The 16635-nt window shown below is 35.1% G+C and overlaps 1 protein-coding gene across 8 annotated transcripts; it reads left to right on the top strand.

The window, feature by feature from the left end:
• The first annotated feature begins 170 nt into the window (after positions 1–170).
• LOC130805884 (uncharacterized) lies at positions 171–16597 on the top strand. 8 transcript variants are annotated; one of them, XR_009040233.1, is made up of 12 exons: positions 182–437; positions 779–1032; positions 2187–2262; positions 2360–2435; positions 2525–2590; positions 2701–2751; positions 4362–4470; positions 4563–4617; positions 15109–15141; positions 15429–15536; positions 15634–15707; positions 16167–16597. XR_009040233.1 is itself a non-coding variant. In XM_057670705.1 (10 exons), the coding sequence occupies exons 3-9, from the start codon at positions 2218–2220 to the stop codon at positions 13208–13210; spliced, it is 495 nt and encodes a 164-aa protein (XP_057526688.1). In that variant the 5' UTR covers positions 182–437; positions 779–1032; positions 2187–2217; the 3' UTR covers positions 13211–13229; positions 13316–15142. The 8 variants fall into 8 exon arrangements, 4 of the variants coding, with proteins under 4 accessions (XP_057526689.1, XP_057526688.1, XP_057526690.1 ...); XR_009040232.1 differs by lacking the exon at positions 15109–15141 and adding an exon at positions 13118–13229; XR_009040231.1 differs by lacking the exon at positions 15109–15141 and adding an exon at positions 13118–13485.
• The last annotated feature ends 38 nt before the right edge of the window (positions 16598–16635 follow it).

Raw genomic sequence — 16635 nt, 5'->3', positions numbered from 1 at the left:
TCGAGAATTTAAAATAAATATAATCATTTTGGGTTTTAAATTAATTAGAAAATTTATCAAGAATTAGCTGAGTTAAGTAGGTTATAATAATAATTATAATTATATATTAAAAAAATAAAAATAAATAAAAATAAAATATATAAACCGTTTTTTTTCTTTTTCCTTCCTTCGAACACCCAGAGCCCGACACCCCCTCTTTCCCTTTCCCTCTTTCCCTTTCCCTCTTTCCCTTCCCTTCTCCTTCTTCCTCGATACCGGCAGCAGCAAGACCTTCACCATTTCCTTCTTCTTCCTTCTGAATTTCGAGTGCCACAAGTGAGATTCATCACCTTCTCTTTGATTCAAACGGGTTCTTTTCCTTCCCCTTCTTTTCGGTACAGTTGAGTACGGCAGCGGGGCATCGGACCCGACCTTCATCGAACTAGGAACAAGCTAAGGTTTGAATCTCTTAATTTCTATGTGTAATTTCATTTTACTCATCTTTAATAATTGATTTTCTTCTCATATGTTCGAACCCTAACTATTTCTAATCGAAATTACATGTAAAAAAAAAAATCAATATATTTGTAGAATTTATTCCATTAAAGAAGAAAAATCTGAAAATCCTATTTGGTTCTTTATTCAATTCAGAAATAATAAGTGTTGGATAAATCTTTTTGTGTTCTTTGTTCATCCATTTCGAAGGCTTTAGTTGGGTTCTTTTTAGTGTTGATTAGTATTGGTTTTTGGGTTATTTGATTCAAACGGGTTCTTTTCCTCCCCCTTCTTTTCGGTACAGTTGAGTACGGCAGCAACATTTCCCCATTCATAAAATCAAAATTCTCTCCCTTCTCACTCTAAGAGATAAAATCCTAGAAAACAAAAACCCAAAACTACCGCCACCTCAGCCTAGTCGCCGCCTGCCCCAGCCACGTCTTCCGCCGCCAACGCCTGTCGCCATCAGTGAGCTGCCGATCCGGCTGCCGGCTGCTGTGCGTTGCCTGTCTCTCAAAACAAAAACGCTACAAACTAGAATTTTGATTTTTTTTGAAGGTATTTACACTCTTAATTTTAATCGTATTCTTTATGTTCTAATCTTTAATCTTAAATTCTTAATCATGGTGTTGTAATCTTTTATCTTAATAATAATTCTGATTCTTGAATTTTGTTAGAATGTTACTTTTTGCTGTTTTTTTTGTTTATCTTCTTTGAATAATTAATTAGAATTTGAAAGGTTGATAAGAAATAGTTGATTAGATAACCTGTGTTTTGTCATAAAAGTTTTGTTAATGACCCACAAACACACAGAACCGAAATAGTATTTCTGCACCTTTAAAAGACAAAGGTAATTACTCAATCTCTGTAAAACAAAAGAAAAAGAAAGCAAAAGATAATACCCACATTATCCATTCAATGATATATTTTGGTGCCTTTGACAGGAAAGAAATTATCATATTTTGTTTAGTTATTCTCATTCTTTAAATCACCTCTTTAAATACCAAAGATAAAAGGGGGTTTCTAATTTATTCCTACTTAAGACACTTTTCTCATCTAAAAAGAAATCAGTTGATACATGCCGAATGTTCAGATGACTTGTACAAGGGATTATTCACATACAAAATAATTGTAATTCGTTCGGTATCTTATACTTTAGCTTTGTGTTGGGATTATTGTGTTTTTAAATGTCATTTTGCAAAAATAAATATATTTTACTTATTTTTTTTACAAACAAAGTTCTGCCTAAATTTCGTCTATTTGTTAGTGCCCCAGGGGACTCTGAACCCTGGATCCGCCACTTTATGTTCTAACCATCTAATCATTGGTGTGAATTTCAAAATCTAAAAATATTAATAAACTTATTCCACAAATCTGCTCTAGTACTAATGATATGGTCAAAAACACCATTGAAGAATTTTATAAAACAAGCTATACCCGGATGTACTCACGTGACTTAGCAAAACAAAAAGCAATACAAATTTACAATTTTAATAAACTTCCAAAAAACTCATTAATTTGACTCATATCATTAAATAATTTCATCAGGTATAGACAACAATGTGATTTGTTGATCCTTAAATTGAAAAACTGAGTTGTATAAATTGAGTGTAATGTATATTGTTGCTTAATTTTATATGTATATACGAACAAACTATATTTGAAGTTTCTACATGATTATGTTTTTAACTCTTAAGCTTTCATCAATTCAGGTTTTGTTTAGTTTGAAGAAAAAAGTTGATAATGGTAGACGCTAATAGTTCTGATGATAGTTCCAATGCTTGTAGGGTATGATGATTTAAATATGTTTTTATCTAATAATATAATATAATATATTTTTAAAATTGATGATCCTAATGCTATGTTTTTTATAAATTATGTTAAGGCATTGAAAATGTCCCTATCCATGTATGGTTCCGATGCTTCAGACACTCCTTCAGCTTCTTCTGATGCTCTGAATGGTATATTATTTGAATTTATGTTCTATTAACATTATGTTTTTTTAGTTGTGATATTGCTGATCAAGTTTCTTTTATAAACTTTGCTAAAGCATTGAAATTGCCTAAATCGACGTCTCCTGGAAGCAATGGCTCTCATGGTTCTGATGCCCATCATGGTATGATTATTTGACATATTTATTTTCCTTATAATATTTTTTTTATAATTCTTAAATTTGTGGTTATATGTGTTTGATGAATTGTGCTAACTTTTAATATAATTTTATAGGCTACATCAAATCCCGTTATAAAAGTGAATTTGAGGAGCTGGCTATGTTAGGTAAATATTTTCTGCTTTGAAATGTTTTTCTGTTTTATTTTAAATCACATGTTAAGTAATGGGATTCGCGTAACAATTAGCTTAAAATATGTTAATGCGTCGTTATTTAGTAGAACGGCCTTATTTTTATTTCATGACTATACTTACAAGGAGAATAATGACATTCTTAACAATTGAGCAAATAATGTACAACCTAGCAGTCTTTAGAAAAAAAAATATTTGATAAATAAAATCTAATTTGTATTTATGGGAAGGGTTAAGAAATGTGATAGCAAACATTTTGAGAAATATTCACAAACGGAATGATTTTTCTTAAAAAACTTGAAATCATTTATTATTCTTGCGTCAAACACCACTTTAGCACAAAACTATTATAATACGAATATGAAGAATTCGTAAAGTTATGTTATTCTTTGCACGCCTTTTGTTTTTCTTAAAAAAGGAACGATTTTTCGAAATTCATATTCAAGTAAATTTGAGTTTTGAGTTTTACTTCTTTTTCGAGCAAACAAGGATAACTTAATTACCTAACCCAACAAGGAGGCGCACCGGGCGCACGAGGCGTGAAGCGCATCGAGGCGCCCAAGGCGCACGCCTCTTGTAGTGGGCTTTGCCTCACCCAACCGAGGCGTTTTCAGCTGAGCTTGAGTTCGAGGCGCACAAGGCGCAAAGCGAGGCGCGCTTTTTAAAAGTAAGCGAAGTATATATTCATTTACTTTTCTGGCCTTTTTTCCAATACAAATGATTCTCAAATCTGTCTTCTTTACTTTTCTAATCTTATATATTCATTTCAAAGTATATATTCGTGCCATTATCGCTTACATAATTAACTAGTGATTGATATACAATTAAACATAATTTTTAGTATAATATGAATGATACAAAATATATTATAATATTATGGAACAAAGTATCTAAAGATTGAAAAAACTAATATATGTCTTATTATTATGTTATACAAATGGATGATTCAACATTTTATTACCCCAATACTATTAAGCAGAGCCGTGTCAAAGAATATGGAGATTCTGTACAAATAATTTAAAATGGGCCCTTCACTCTTTATAAGTGTAGTTTTTTAATGACTACTGATTTTAGAAAATTAATTATAATTATTCTGTTAAAATATTTATTTGCCATTAGAAATACAACCTATTTTGTGATAATTTAAAAGTATGGAGTATAAACTAATAGAAAATTTTTTCAAACAAATTGGTATTAAAACAAAAAATTAATTGAAAGCCCTAGCCCCAAATATAGATTGGAAAAATTAGTCAACAATTATCATTATCTTTATAATAATAAATTATACACTAAGATCCGTAACTCGTAAGCCATAACCCATTAGTTGGAACTAAAGATGGAAGTGGGTGGGTCGGCTCATGGGCCGTGCTTACGATTGAGGCACAAGACGACACAATATGGAACGAGACACGATAGGCATGACGTATGGGTAATCCTCAAACATTGTTAAACCTTTTTATTCCACTCTAACATCGATGATAGTTAGGGTACCATTGCTGTATCAAAGCTTTTCTAATAGGATTATTGCTTTGTTCAAATGATATGTTTTCGCTTTTTATAGTCAAATCTGACTTTGCCTTCGACAGGAGAAGGGGTCTTCGGCAAGGTTTTTCGCTGTCGCAATAGACTCGACGAAAAAGAGTATGCTATCAAAGTCATTCCATTTTCTAGTGAAGAGCAAGAAAAAATTGTATTGTGAGTTTTTAGACTTACATTTATATTTAGTAAAACTAAATGATTTTGTTGTTGTAAATGACTAACATATTTTTTTACTCTTATTTTCAAAGGGAAGTAAAGATTCTTGCCAAGATGTGTCATCCCAACGTGGTTACATACCATCAGGTAAAAGTTTTTACTATCATTGTTTTTTAAACTGGTCATGATCAAAATACTAGACCAACCAAGCTCACCCAATACATGAACTTGTTAATTAGAAATTGGACTAATAAATAAATTGCTTAATCTTAAATTCCATGATGTGGTTTCATAAAAAATGGTAAATATCGTAGAAACAATTACCAAATTAATGAAAATGGTGCCTTTTAAAATGCCAATAATAATCTTAATATCTTATCTATCAATTTAATAAACCGGTCACCGTCGTCATAACTTGATCTTCATCAATATATCATAAGCCAACTTCAACTAATTCTAATTTCTAAGGTAAATTACGTTCTTTTTCAAATTGGAAGCATGAATGTCTTTGGAGTTTCTAACAAAATAATTAATAACCAACATTTACTCATGTGGCAATTAGAATACCAATTTCATCATCATTTTCAACAACAAAACTAGCTTTGGCGGAGCTAGTATTAGACTTATAGTCAAATATAACATGGACCATAATCTTATAATAATAAGTCATAATTCTTGTAAAATTTCGGCCGAAAAATTTCATTTCAGGATTCTTACCCCTTGCAAATGAATCTTTACTAACATTATTAGAGGACTTTGTGATAGTTGAGTTGAGAATCATTCAAGTTCTTTTGAGTAAAGATTTTTCGAACTGCACAAAACATTTCTACCATATAACAAAGCTTATTTACAAATGTATTAGAGGATCGCAATGAACAAAACAAGATAATAATGAAGTCTTTATCATCAAATAAACATCAATAATGTACAAATCCATTACTATGGAATTAATTTATATATAAAACTCTTCCAAGACAAAACGACTAGGGTCATTTTTGGTCATATAGAGTGATTCCAACTCTTTCCAAGCCCCTTTGAAATGTCCCCATTGATAACGTTTCTCAAAAACGTCATTTGAGAGACAAACTTATATGACGGTCAATACCTTCAAATCTATTTCTTCCCAATTTTTTACTATCATTGATGTCAAGCTCTACCCTAAACCTTCAAGCCCCTTATGAACACCAAACAAAATTACCTTCATCTTGACTTTATTGAAGTTTCAAAATTTTCAATGTCTTCTTTAATTAATATGTTTAACACAATCTAAAATCACCAAAGAACACTATAAGTTTAACCTAACCTCTTACTACAATTAGGGTATTACAAAGGGGGAAAAACTTTTGGAGTGAGAAAGAGAATATACCAGCTAGGTAGCCAACATTAAGCACACGTATGTGATTTAACTTGGTTTCCATAGTTTAACCGAACCTCTTGGACGCCCTTCTCCATGCTGCCATAGACCCTTCCAAGCATCACACAAACACATAGACTTTCCTAAACAAACCACACAATTGACAAGTCACCATGAAGCATATGAACAAGGCTTTTCTTAATGGTTTTTTCCAAAACAAATATCCTCTCTATGAAACATAAGAATGATCCCATCACCATAACTCCAAACATCTGAGCAAAAAAGTCATAACTATTGTTAAATTGTCTTGCAAACAACCTTTTACTAACACTATTGAAGAACTTTTGTGAGTTAAGACTTGAGGATCTTGCAATCCTATTGAGTCAAGACTTCCTAGCAAACTCACTTCACAAAATATCACTGTTATATGATAGTTTTTCTTCAACAAACTTATAAGAGGATTGGCAGTGAACATAATAGGATAATAGCCTAATTCTTCACCATCAAAAGAAATCTCAATTACATATCCATTACTATGAACTTTAACTCATCACGTTGAAATTTCAACTTGTACCTTCTTGTGATCAAGTTTCATATAAGAAACTCTTTAAAGCAAACAATTGAGTCACTCTTGTCCGATTGATTCGAAAATTTTCAAATTTCCTTCGAACTCTTGATGTGTGATAGCGAAAGTAATTATCGAAAACAATAAAGATTCACAACAAACAAATAAAGAAACTAACACTGAAAAATTTATGTGGTTCACTATCAATAAGATAGCTATGTCCACGGGGCACGTAGAATCAAACTTTCACTATAAAACGGAAGATTACAAAGATTAATCTAGAATAACTCTCTAGTGGTAGCTATCTTTTCTCACTTGTGTATATCAAATGCCCTAATCCTAGTTATAAGAGGAGTTTATACTGTAAACCTCCAGAGTCTAACGCTGACTTGTCTTTGTTCACACAAATTTATCTCAAATAGTGAGTTACCGCAAGTGCACGGTGTTGTAGCACATATGGGTCGAACACAAGAAGGAGTGGAATGCGAGATTTAGGGCCTCTTAGGTATTGGGATAACATAAGATAGGTGTAGATGATGGTTTAAGATTATAACTAACAAAACTAATAAAGAAAGAAAACACCGGGGTAGGGGCTGACTTACATGCAATGGACTTCATATGACAAGTTAAGGGTCTACATCGGGTTGATTATAAAGGTGTGGATTCAAACGCGAAGAGCGATCTGAGAATCTCCGAGAATCTCATTTCCCTCACCCTCATGAGAATAAGACCCACGGGCAATAAATATCCAACAACCCGTCAATCCTTCCCTACTCTCGTAGGCAAAGGGTGAAACTTTCAATCGGTGGGGTGAGTGCAAGGTTCAACTCTCGTTGATCCCTTGCCCTCAACCCCGATCATTGAGATAGGTCGGATCTCCTAGAAACCCAACTCTCGTTGGTGTTTAGAGGTGATCTAAGTGACCTTAACACAATAAACAGAGTAACCCACTTCTTGGGTTCACAATCAAACCAACATAAACCATTAACTACCAAATCAGTCCATATGTAAAGGTTTGGTCAACCCCCAACCCTAAAAGACTACTTGCCACTCATACTATCAATATATCTAGCAATGACGACAAATGCGAACATGATGATCAAGCTACTAAATTTAAGCAAAAACATAGTATAACTCAACAATGGTGAACATCACAAACCATTAAATTGCAAACTAGCAAAGGAATAATGTGATTAAATCAAGGAGCATACCTACAAAGTTTGGAAGTGATTGGTAATCAAAGATATAAAACCCAGATAATGCAGTAGCTTCAATTCTCAACAATGGAGGTTGAGATGAACATAAACCCAAAAATAGTGAGAGAATAGAGGGAATACTTCCAAAATCGGAAGATAACCTTGATTACAAATTAATTGAAATGCTAAAAGATAAAATCTAGGGTTCTTTAGACTAGTGAAAAACAAAATAGAAAGCTAGAAACAAAAATAATCTACAATAGGTTATGCTAAAACTATTCTAGGGCTCCCCTATTTGCTATTACATCAACCCTTATATATAGGAAAACACCCCTCATGACCTAAGCCCTCTGCTAAAAATAGACATTATACCCTTAAAAGCTTGTCCAAATTATAATTGGGCCCTAGGGAAATGTGCACTTGAATCGAAGAAGCCAAAGGTTCAACTCGAGAAGTGATCGATGATCGATCTAAAGAGATCGACTAATCGATCTTAGCTGTTGATCATCACAGATGCACTGAGGTCTCTCGAAAAGGGATCGATCGATCTCAACTATTGTCACCATGAACTTTCTGGAGTTGAATTGAATAGGATCGATCGATCTATTTAAAGAGATCGATCAATCAATCTCATGCTGCTGCTACACAGTGCTTCTGTAATGCTGCCTAATGAGATTGACTGATCGATCTAAAGTGATCGACCGATCGATCTCATCAAAATCTCCCAAAATGCTCAAGTCAAGGTCCTCTTACCTCCTTGCCTTCAAAGTTCAAATGAGTGCTTAGGACTATCTCCTATCCTCGGTTTAGCTCGGTTTTCTCTCCAAAACCTCTTGGGGATTAGGGGCGCATCCTCCCTAACTTGCTTTGCTCGGGAAAAGGTGGCCAATCCTGTAAAAACGAGCAAAACACAATATACCCTACACAAGGGCGATCAAATCCCATAAAACTAATAAGAAAGAACAACAACGACATGAGAATGTAAACTAAATAAGCATAAAATAAGGGTAAAATGGAGAGTTATCAGTCTTCAAGCCATAACTACCAAACGTTGACTCGACGTTTAGCCACTGGATTACACCAAACACGATTCACCTCCTCCCATGTCTTAGACTCAGTTCGAGTCACAAAACACCAACAATCTCCAGTTTGACGATAATTCTTACTCAACAACGAACCCATCAACAAAACCATAGTGAAACCATCTCCAGCCACAATTGATGCATAAACAACACATTCGAGAAAGTCTGCAACCAAGACTCCCAACAAGTCTCCAACCAAGACTCGTCACTACTTGTTTCCAAGTAAACCACTCATAACGCTCCACCAGCATCACGAGTCCTTCATAATGCTCCACCTGCATTACGAGTCCATGAGGCAAGCTCCACCTTAAGGCCGTGAGGACGTTCTCCTAGAGCTTCCCCAACATCGCCTCTAAGGGCTTAAGCCAATAAAACCAGCTTAGAAAAGAAGCCACTAGGATTGTCAAAACATCCTACCTTCTTTACCTTTATCTTGTACGTGCATTCCGAATGAAACCTGACCAAAACGTACTTCTTCCAAACATCAAGTACCTGATCACTAGACAAACAATCACGGTACATAAAAGCGAAAATAGGTTGATCACAAGGAACCATCACCAAGACCAGAATTCATGAAGACCTCTTTGTTGTGGAAGTTAAAGTCATGTACTTTATCTTCATGATGAACTCAATTACTGAAGACCCCAAATACGACTCCAAACTTATCAAGAGACTGCCCAAAGCAAAGTAAAACTCAATGAACGCAACCGAAACTTCAACCGATGTAACAAAGCACCTAAAACTATTCCCGTACACAAGATCCACAATAGTTGATCCATATAAACCGTTGAGAGAATAAATCTATACCTGCCAGTGTTCCCACCTAGGTCGAGTCACAAACCTGCAAATGACACTAATGACATGGGCAAAACAAAGACATACTACAACATACTCCAAATACCATATTGGAACTCCAGACATGTAGACAGCCTCAGCCTCAAAGTGAGTTGACAAAATGAGTAACAAGCATGCTTAACCAAGACAGAAACAAAACCGTTGAGATAAAGTCATAGCAAGCCAATGTGCCGACTCACTATACTCTAAATAGTTCCCTAACCTTGTTTCACATCGATTCTTGTGTGTAAACCCCGATCAAACAAACAAATCCAATATCTACTCCAAAACCAAGTACTGGAGAGTATGCATACGACTCTCCCAGACAAGGCCCGATTCACTAGTCCTGTAACACCGTTCTGCAGTGTTATCCCATAGATATGATGCCACACTGTACCTAAAACAAATAACACAACAAATCCACAAAACAACAGTCTTATAGGTAGCCAACCAATCTTCTTACCATACAAGTTGTCATTACTGACATGTGCTTCAATGCTAAGCTCCAACCAGTGTTTAAACTCAAACATCCAATGCTTGTCAACCTCAAGGTAGGCATCCTTGACACATGTCAGAAGGCTCTCAAAGGACAAATAACTCTCTACTCTCACCTATATGACCCTGCCTATCCCAAACCGTCATATCGCGGTGATAAGTAGTAGCACTAGAAGTAGAATTAAACATCGTAACACCCTGAAAGACATAATGGGCTTTCTCCATGACACCTCTAAGTGTAACACCCGGCCCATTGGACTGCTGGTAGACTGGCCCCACAGACCAACAAGAGTCTTTTCAGCGCACTTTGGCCTCACTCGTGTGCACTCAGGAAAATTTCCCATGAGGTCACCCATCTTAAGATTGCTCCCCATCAAGCATGATAAACTGTTGAGTTCTTTGCTTATGGGCTCCATTAAAAAGAGGATGTACCTTGTTGATATGGGTAGTCCTTTTTAAAGACACTCAATTCCCCATTGCAAAACTCACCCTTGAGCCTCAAATCATCCAAGGTCCCAAGCGAAATCAAGTTTTTTCCAATGCGTGAACATGCCTAACTATAGTCAAAGTAAATCTCCACCCAACAACAATCTGAAGTCTCATAGAACCGATACCCATTACTTCACATGAAGTACCGTTACCAATCGTAACCGATCCCCAAAAATGAACTCATAAGTATCAAACCAATCACGACGAGGACTCATTTAATGAACTGTCATATTTAAGAACCCTGCTGTCAAACAAATCACTAGACCGAACATAACCGATAAATGCTAAGTCTTCCTCCAAATCATTGCTCTTATTCTTTTTATTTTTAACTACAATAGCTTGAGATTTATTCTTTAACTCAGCACAATTGACTTAAATTGTCTTGTTCCTTATAGTAATAACAGGTCTTATACCTAGTGCTGTTAGCCCCATCCGTTCTATTATTAGTACCTGATCTAGCATCGTTACCATTGTTAGATCCCTTTTTCTTTCGAGAATATCTCCCAGATGTAACAAGTAACCCACTACAACTATCTTTGTTGACACCTATCGCCTGTTGAAGCAATTTCATAGTGCTACCTTCACTCCCTCTAGGGTTAATGACTCTTTACCAACTACAAATGATTCAATAAATTCTCATAGCTAGAAGGTAAAGACACAAGTAAATACGACGCAACATCCTCATTATCAATGACTCCAATTTCAACCATAACTCTGTGATCGTCTCTGATCAACTACCTCCGCGATGATGTGATCTCAGTAAGATGGTTGCATGCGCCTTTTCTTCCATCGCTACTAACTGTCTGTTAGTCAATTCGTCTCCAGATCCCGATGTAGACACCGAGCTCTTTGGGTTCAATGAACGCCAAATCTGTTGTTTTTTCAACATCGCCTTCATCTTAATCTGCCATAGCCCGAAACTATTCGTCCCTTTAAACTTTTCAATCCTTAGTATAGAATCTTCCGCCATTGTTTCCTCAAAAGACTATTGAAATAACAAGCACTTTTCTAAAGATTCAACTTTTATCCCAACAACACCCAAGAACAATGGTAGGGGTGTTCAATGTAAAAAAAACAAACACTTCAATGAACTAGGAATGAAAAACAATAAGAAATAATGCAATAAACAAGACACAGATTTACGATGTTCACCCAATGTAGGCTACGTCCTCGGTGGTAGTTGGCTTGCTTGTATTTTAGAGAATATCAATGAAGTTCTCAAGAACTCATACAATGGAGAGTATTACACTTAGAAGAAAAGAGAACATAAAGAGAAGAGTTTGTGTTTGGCGTAGGGTTAGAATGATAATATGTATAAGTGTAGGGACTTCTATTTATATTAGAAGTCATATACAAGTGCTAGGGAAAAAGGCCATAATGATACAACCCGGAAAACATAATACCACACATGAAACAGAGTGGCTGCTGTTCTTTGCTCGACCCAGTCGAGCAGGCAGAGGGCTGGTCGAACGAAGCTCTACATGGTCGAGCGAGACTATCAGAAAGCTTCTGATCATTGCGATTCAGCTGCTGTCACTGCTGCCTGCTCCAAACATTACATGGAGCCTTCTCATTTCCCATACAAGCATATCAAGCATATCACATACACACACATACACACTACCCATGTATCTAATATCACGCCAACTCTAAAAAACCTAAGCTCTTGATGCCAATTGTTGTGCAATAGCGCAAGCAATAATTGAAAACAATAAAGAAAAAAAAAAGATTCAAAGCAAACAATAAAGAAAATAAAACTGAAAAATTTACGTGGTTCACTATCAATGAGATAGCTACATCCATGGGACACCGAGAATCAAACTTTCACTATAAACCGGAAGATTACAAAGATGAATCTAGAATAACTCTCTAATGGCGACTCTCTTTTCTCACTTGTGTATATTGCATGCCCTAACCCTAATTACTAGAGGGGTTTATATAGTAAACCTCCAATAAGAAGAAATTAGGTTAAACTAATAACAAAAGCTCGGCTTAAAAGATGAAAAACTCTCACCCGCACGAAAAGTCGAGTCGGCTTTAGTGCCATTGCCACTCCAACTCCAGCCGAGTTGGCTTTTTTTTTTCCCGGAAAAAACCTCAGAAAACAGAAGCCGGCAGCAGACTCGGCCTTTACCTACACCACCAAAGCCGAGTCGGCTATTGGTGCTAGAAAACGTCCAATCAGAGTCTAATGCCGACTCGTCTTCAAGCCTTAACTAGCAAATGCCGACTCGACATTTAGCCCTAGAACGCGCCAAACACAATTCACCTCCTCCCATGTCTTAGACTCGGTTCGAGTCACAAAACACCAACTATCCTCCTTGACAACTCTCAAAATCTCGTTTGATAGACAAAGTTGTATGGCGAACAAGGCCTTCAATTCCCTTTCTTCCCAATGTGCCTTGTTCATGGACATCGACTTCCAAACTACAACTTCAAGTTGCATATGAACACTACTAATCAGGTTTTGCAAAAAAAGTTAACATTTAGTGTATGGTTTAGGCTTTTAAATCTTTGTTTAATGACAAAAGGCTTGAATACTAACACTTATATATTACGATTTACAATGTATTTTGTTGACTATATTCAATATCTAAAATTTAGTGTGTGATTTATATTTTTGTTATTGAAGGCATGGATAGAGGATCGACTTTCGGCGAGTCCACCCTGTTTTGAAGGGAGTAGTTCTTCTAGTACCCAAGTATCGACAAAACACTATACATAATTTTAGAATTATGTTTTGGGTAAGTATTCTAAATTTAAACTAATCAGACGGTGCTTCATTATATTTTCTAAAGAAATTAAATTATGTTTATTTCATTAAAAACAGGACATTAGAAAGCAAAGGGATTAAGAACGACAATGTTTGGAACACAATTAATGAAATTTGTAGCGGACTAGAATACATACATAACCAAGGGGTTATACACAGAGATTTAACGCTGCAAAATATATTTTTGGATCAAGCGGGAGTAGCCAAAATTGGTGATTTTGGCATAGGTAAATTATTTTTTAATTTTTTTTATAACATTAGTTCAATAATTTTATATTTAAATAGACTAATATAAAATTTTATTGTAGCAAGATTTTGTGATGAAGACGGACGAGCAAATTTATTAAAAAATTCTGGTCACGGAGCCTTAAAATATGGAGCTCAAGAGTTAACTGCAAATATTCCATATGCCGTAAAGGCAACGGATATCTATGCTTTGGGTGTCGTCATTTTCCAGCTACTGTATAGAGATGGAGGTGATTCGGACATCACTGAAGCTACAAAGAACTTTACCATGAACAAAATTTTGTCGACAAGTTGGACTCGACCTCTATTGACCGAAATATTATTTCAGATGATAAATGCCAACCCGAATGATCGTTTATATTTGATAGACTTGAAGAGTCTATTAAACGAGGTTTGTATATATTATACGTCTTCTAATAATATTTATATTTTGCATTTGTTCGATTAAATTATCATTTGACTTCTTGTGTAATTAAAATGCAGGAGCATTCCAATAAGAAAAGGAAAATGTGATAATTTGTAATTATCATTTTAAGGAGCTTAAAGATTCAGATTTAGGAGAAAGTATGTTGTGTACTGTTCTCATTAGTTCACAAATCTGAATCTGAACAGTACACAACATACTTTCTCCCAAATCTGAATCTTTAAGCTCCTTCAAATGATAATTACAAATTATCACATTTTCCTTTTCTTATTGGAATGCTCCTGCATTTTAATTACACAAGAAGTCAAATGATAATTTAATCGAACAAATGCAAAATATAAATATTATTAGAAAACGTATAATATATACAAACCTCGTTTAATAGACTCTTCAAGTCTATCAAATATGGACGATCATTTGGGTTGGCATTTATCATCTGAAATAATATTTCGGTCAATAGAGGTCGAGTCCAACTTGTCGGCAAAATTTTGTTCTAGGTAAAGTTCTTTGTAGCTTTAGTGATGTCCGAATCACCTCCATCTCTGTACAGTAGCTGGAAAATGACGACACCCAAAGCATAGATATCCGTTGCCTTTACGGCATATGGAATATCTGCAGTTAACTCTTGAACTCCATATTTTAAGGCTCCGTGACCAGAATTTTTTGATAAATTGGCTCGCCCATCTTCATCACAAAATCTTGCTACAATAAAATTTTATATTAGTTTATTTAAACATAAAATTATTGAACTAATGTTTTAAAAAATAATTTACCTATGCGAAAATCACCAATTTTGGCTACTCCCGCTTGATCCAAAAATATATTTTGCAGCGTTAAATCTCTGTGTATAACCCCTTGGTTATGTATGTATTCTAGTCCGCTACAAATTTCGTTAATTGTGTTCCAAACATTGTCGTTCTTAATCCCTTTGCTTTCTAATGTCCTGTTTTTAATGAAATAAACATAATTTAATTTCTTTAGAAAATATAATGAAGCACCGTCTGATTAGTTTAAATTTAGAATACTTACCCAAAACATAATTCTAAAATTATGTATAGTGTTTTGTCGATACTTGGGTACTAGAAGAACTACGCCCTTCAAAACAGGGTGGACTCGCCGAAAGTCGATCCTCTATCCATGCCTTCAATAACAAAAATATAAATCACACACTAAATTTTAGATATTGAATATAGTCAACAAAATACTAAATTATGTATAGTGTTTCTACAACTTTTCTGTATTATTACAGGATCAAAAATATTCAGCTTTCTTTTTCACTTATCTTGTATTACGAAATGTACTGAGTAATATAAACAAGTCAATTTAAGATGGAAATTCTGATATTGATCGGTTGTGAATTTGTAGTATAGGTTGGCACCAGATATTTGATTCAATAGAATGGATCAGCAAGTGCAGTTTGGCCAACGGTTTTACAATTATTTATTTTACACTTTTTTAACATGTAGATCTTATATTTCAAGGAGTTCGTCGTTTTTTCAGGAACAAAAATGAAGACACTTCATCTAAAGAGCATTTGGGCAGTTCAAACTATAATCACTCATCAAGGTCTCATTCAGATGACGAACAATTAATTAGCTCCATTTTAAAGTATGTGTTACCATGCACTGTCTTCCCCCCTTCCATGCAGAGCAGCTATACTTTCCTTTTTGTTTCGTTTTAACCCTGTATAAATCTTTGAATACAGAAAATCTAGAACATCAAAAGACAAGGTTGCATATGCTTCAACTAATACAACAAATACGGTTCGAGAAGATTCAGGTAACCAATCTTTTGAAAGTTTGGAAGAAAGGTAGAGATTAACAAATTATGTACAAATCATGGCTTCAGTGTTTGAGAACTTGAAAGAGTCGTAGCAGCAGCTGATTTCTGAATACAGTTTAAGCAACAAATTTTGACTGGTGTTGCTCTTGCAACTTTAAGTTGGTCATTTTTCCCTCTGAATTCTGAAATGTCAATGTGCTTAATCTATCATATCTACACTTGTGTTTGCAGGGAGCAAAGAAAAGATTCATTCATTATCAATAGTAACTTGTCTAGTTCCCGAAGATGTATATGCTTTGGGGAATCTTGATGCTAGTGAATTGACCCTAGAGTTTGTACGCAGTAGGATCTACATTACATGTTTGCCTGGAGATTATATGATGCTTGCAAATTGGTGTGTGAATTTTGTCCATATTTTTGCGTTTGGTTGTTTAACGATGCATCCTTTTCTTCTAGGGACAAACAAAAGGAAACCAAGGGCGTAAGTTCAGCACATCAAGCTGCTAAGCTTAGTGAATGGGATGAAAGAAGTAATCAGCACAAGTATGACAGGCTGTCTGATACTTCAGATGGTGTCTCCGATCATGGCAGCCCTGGAAGTAGTGCAGAAAATGACACTATTCTTGACAGTGGTCATAAGCGTAGATCTCTTGCACTGGATGAAGATGCCGATACTGTGCAGCATGAGCATAATTATAGTGAATTGGAAGATTCAGGGGATGAACAGGCACCTAGAACATCACCTGAGAATTCTCAAAAGAGAAGGAAGCTTAGGATAGTGATGGATTTTGATGACGATGAGTAGTACTCCATCCTACTTGCTAGCTATCAATGTAAATTGGATTTTGCTTATAAAAAAATGTTCTGGAAGCAATTTGCTCATGAAAGATATCTGAACTGAAACTTTTTTCAATAATACTTGCCT

The sequence above is a fragment of the Amaranthus tricolor genome, chromosome 2 (assembly GCF_026212465.1).
Source record: "Amaranthus tricolor cultivar Red isolate AtriRed21 chromosome 2, ASM2621246v1, whole genome shotgun sequence".
NCBI lineage: Eukaryota > Viridiplantae > Streptophyta > Magnoliopsida > Caryophyllales > Amaranthaceae > Amaranthus > Amaranthus tricolor.
Note: the sequence above shows the minus strand (reverse complement) of the source record. Positions and strands in the feature narration are given on the sequence as shown.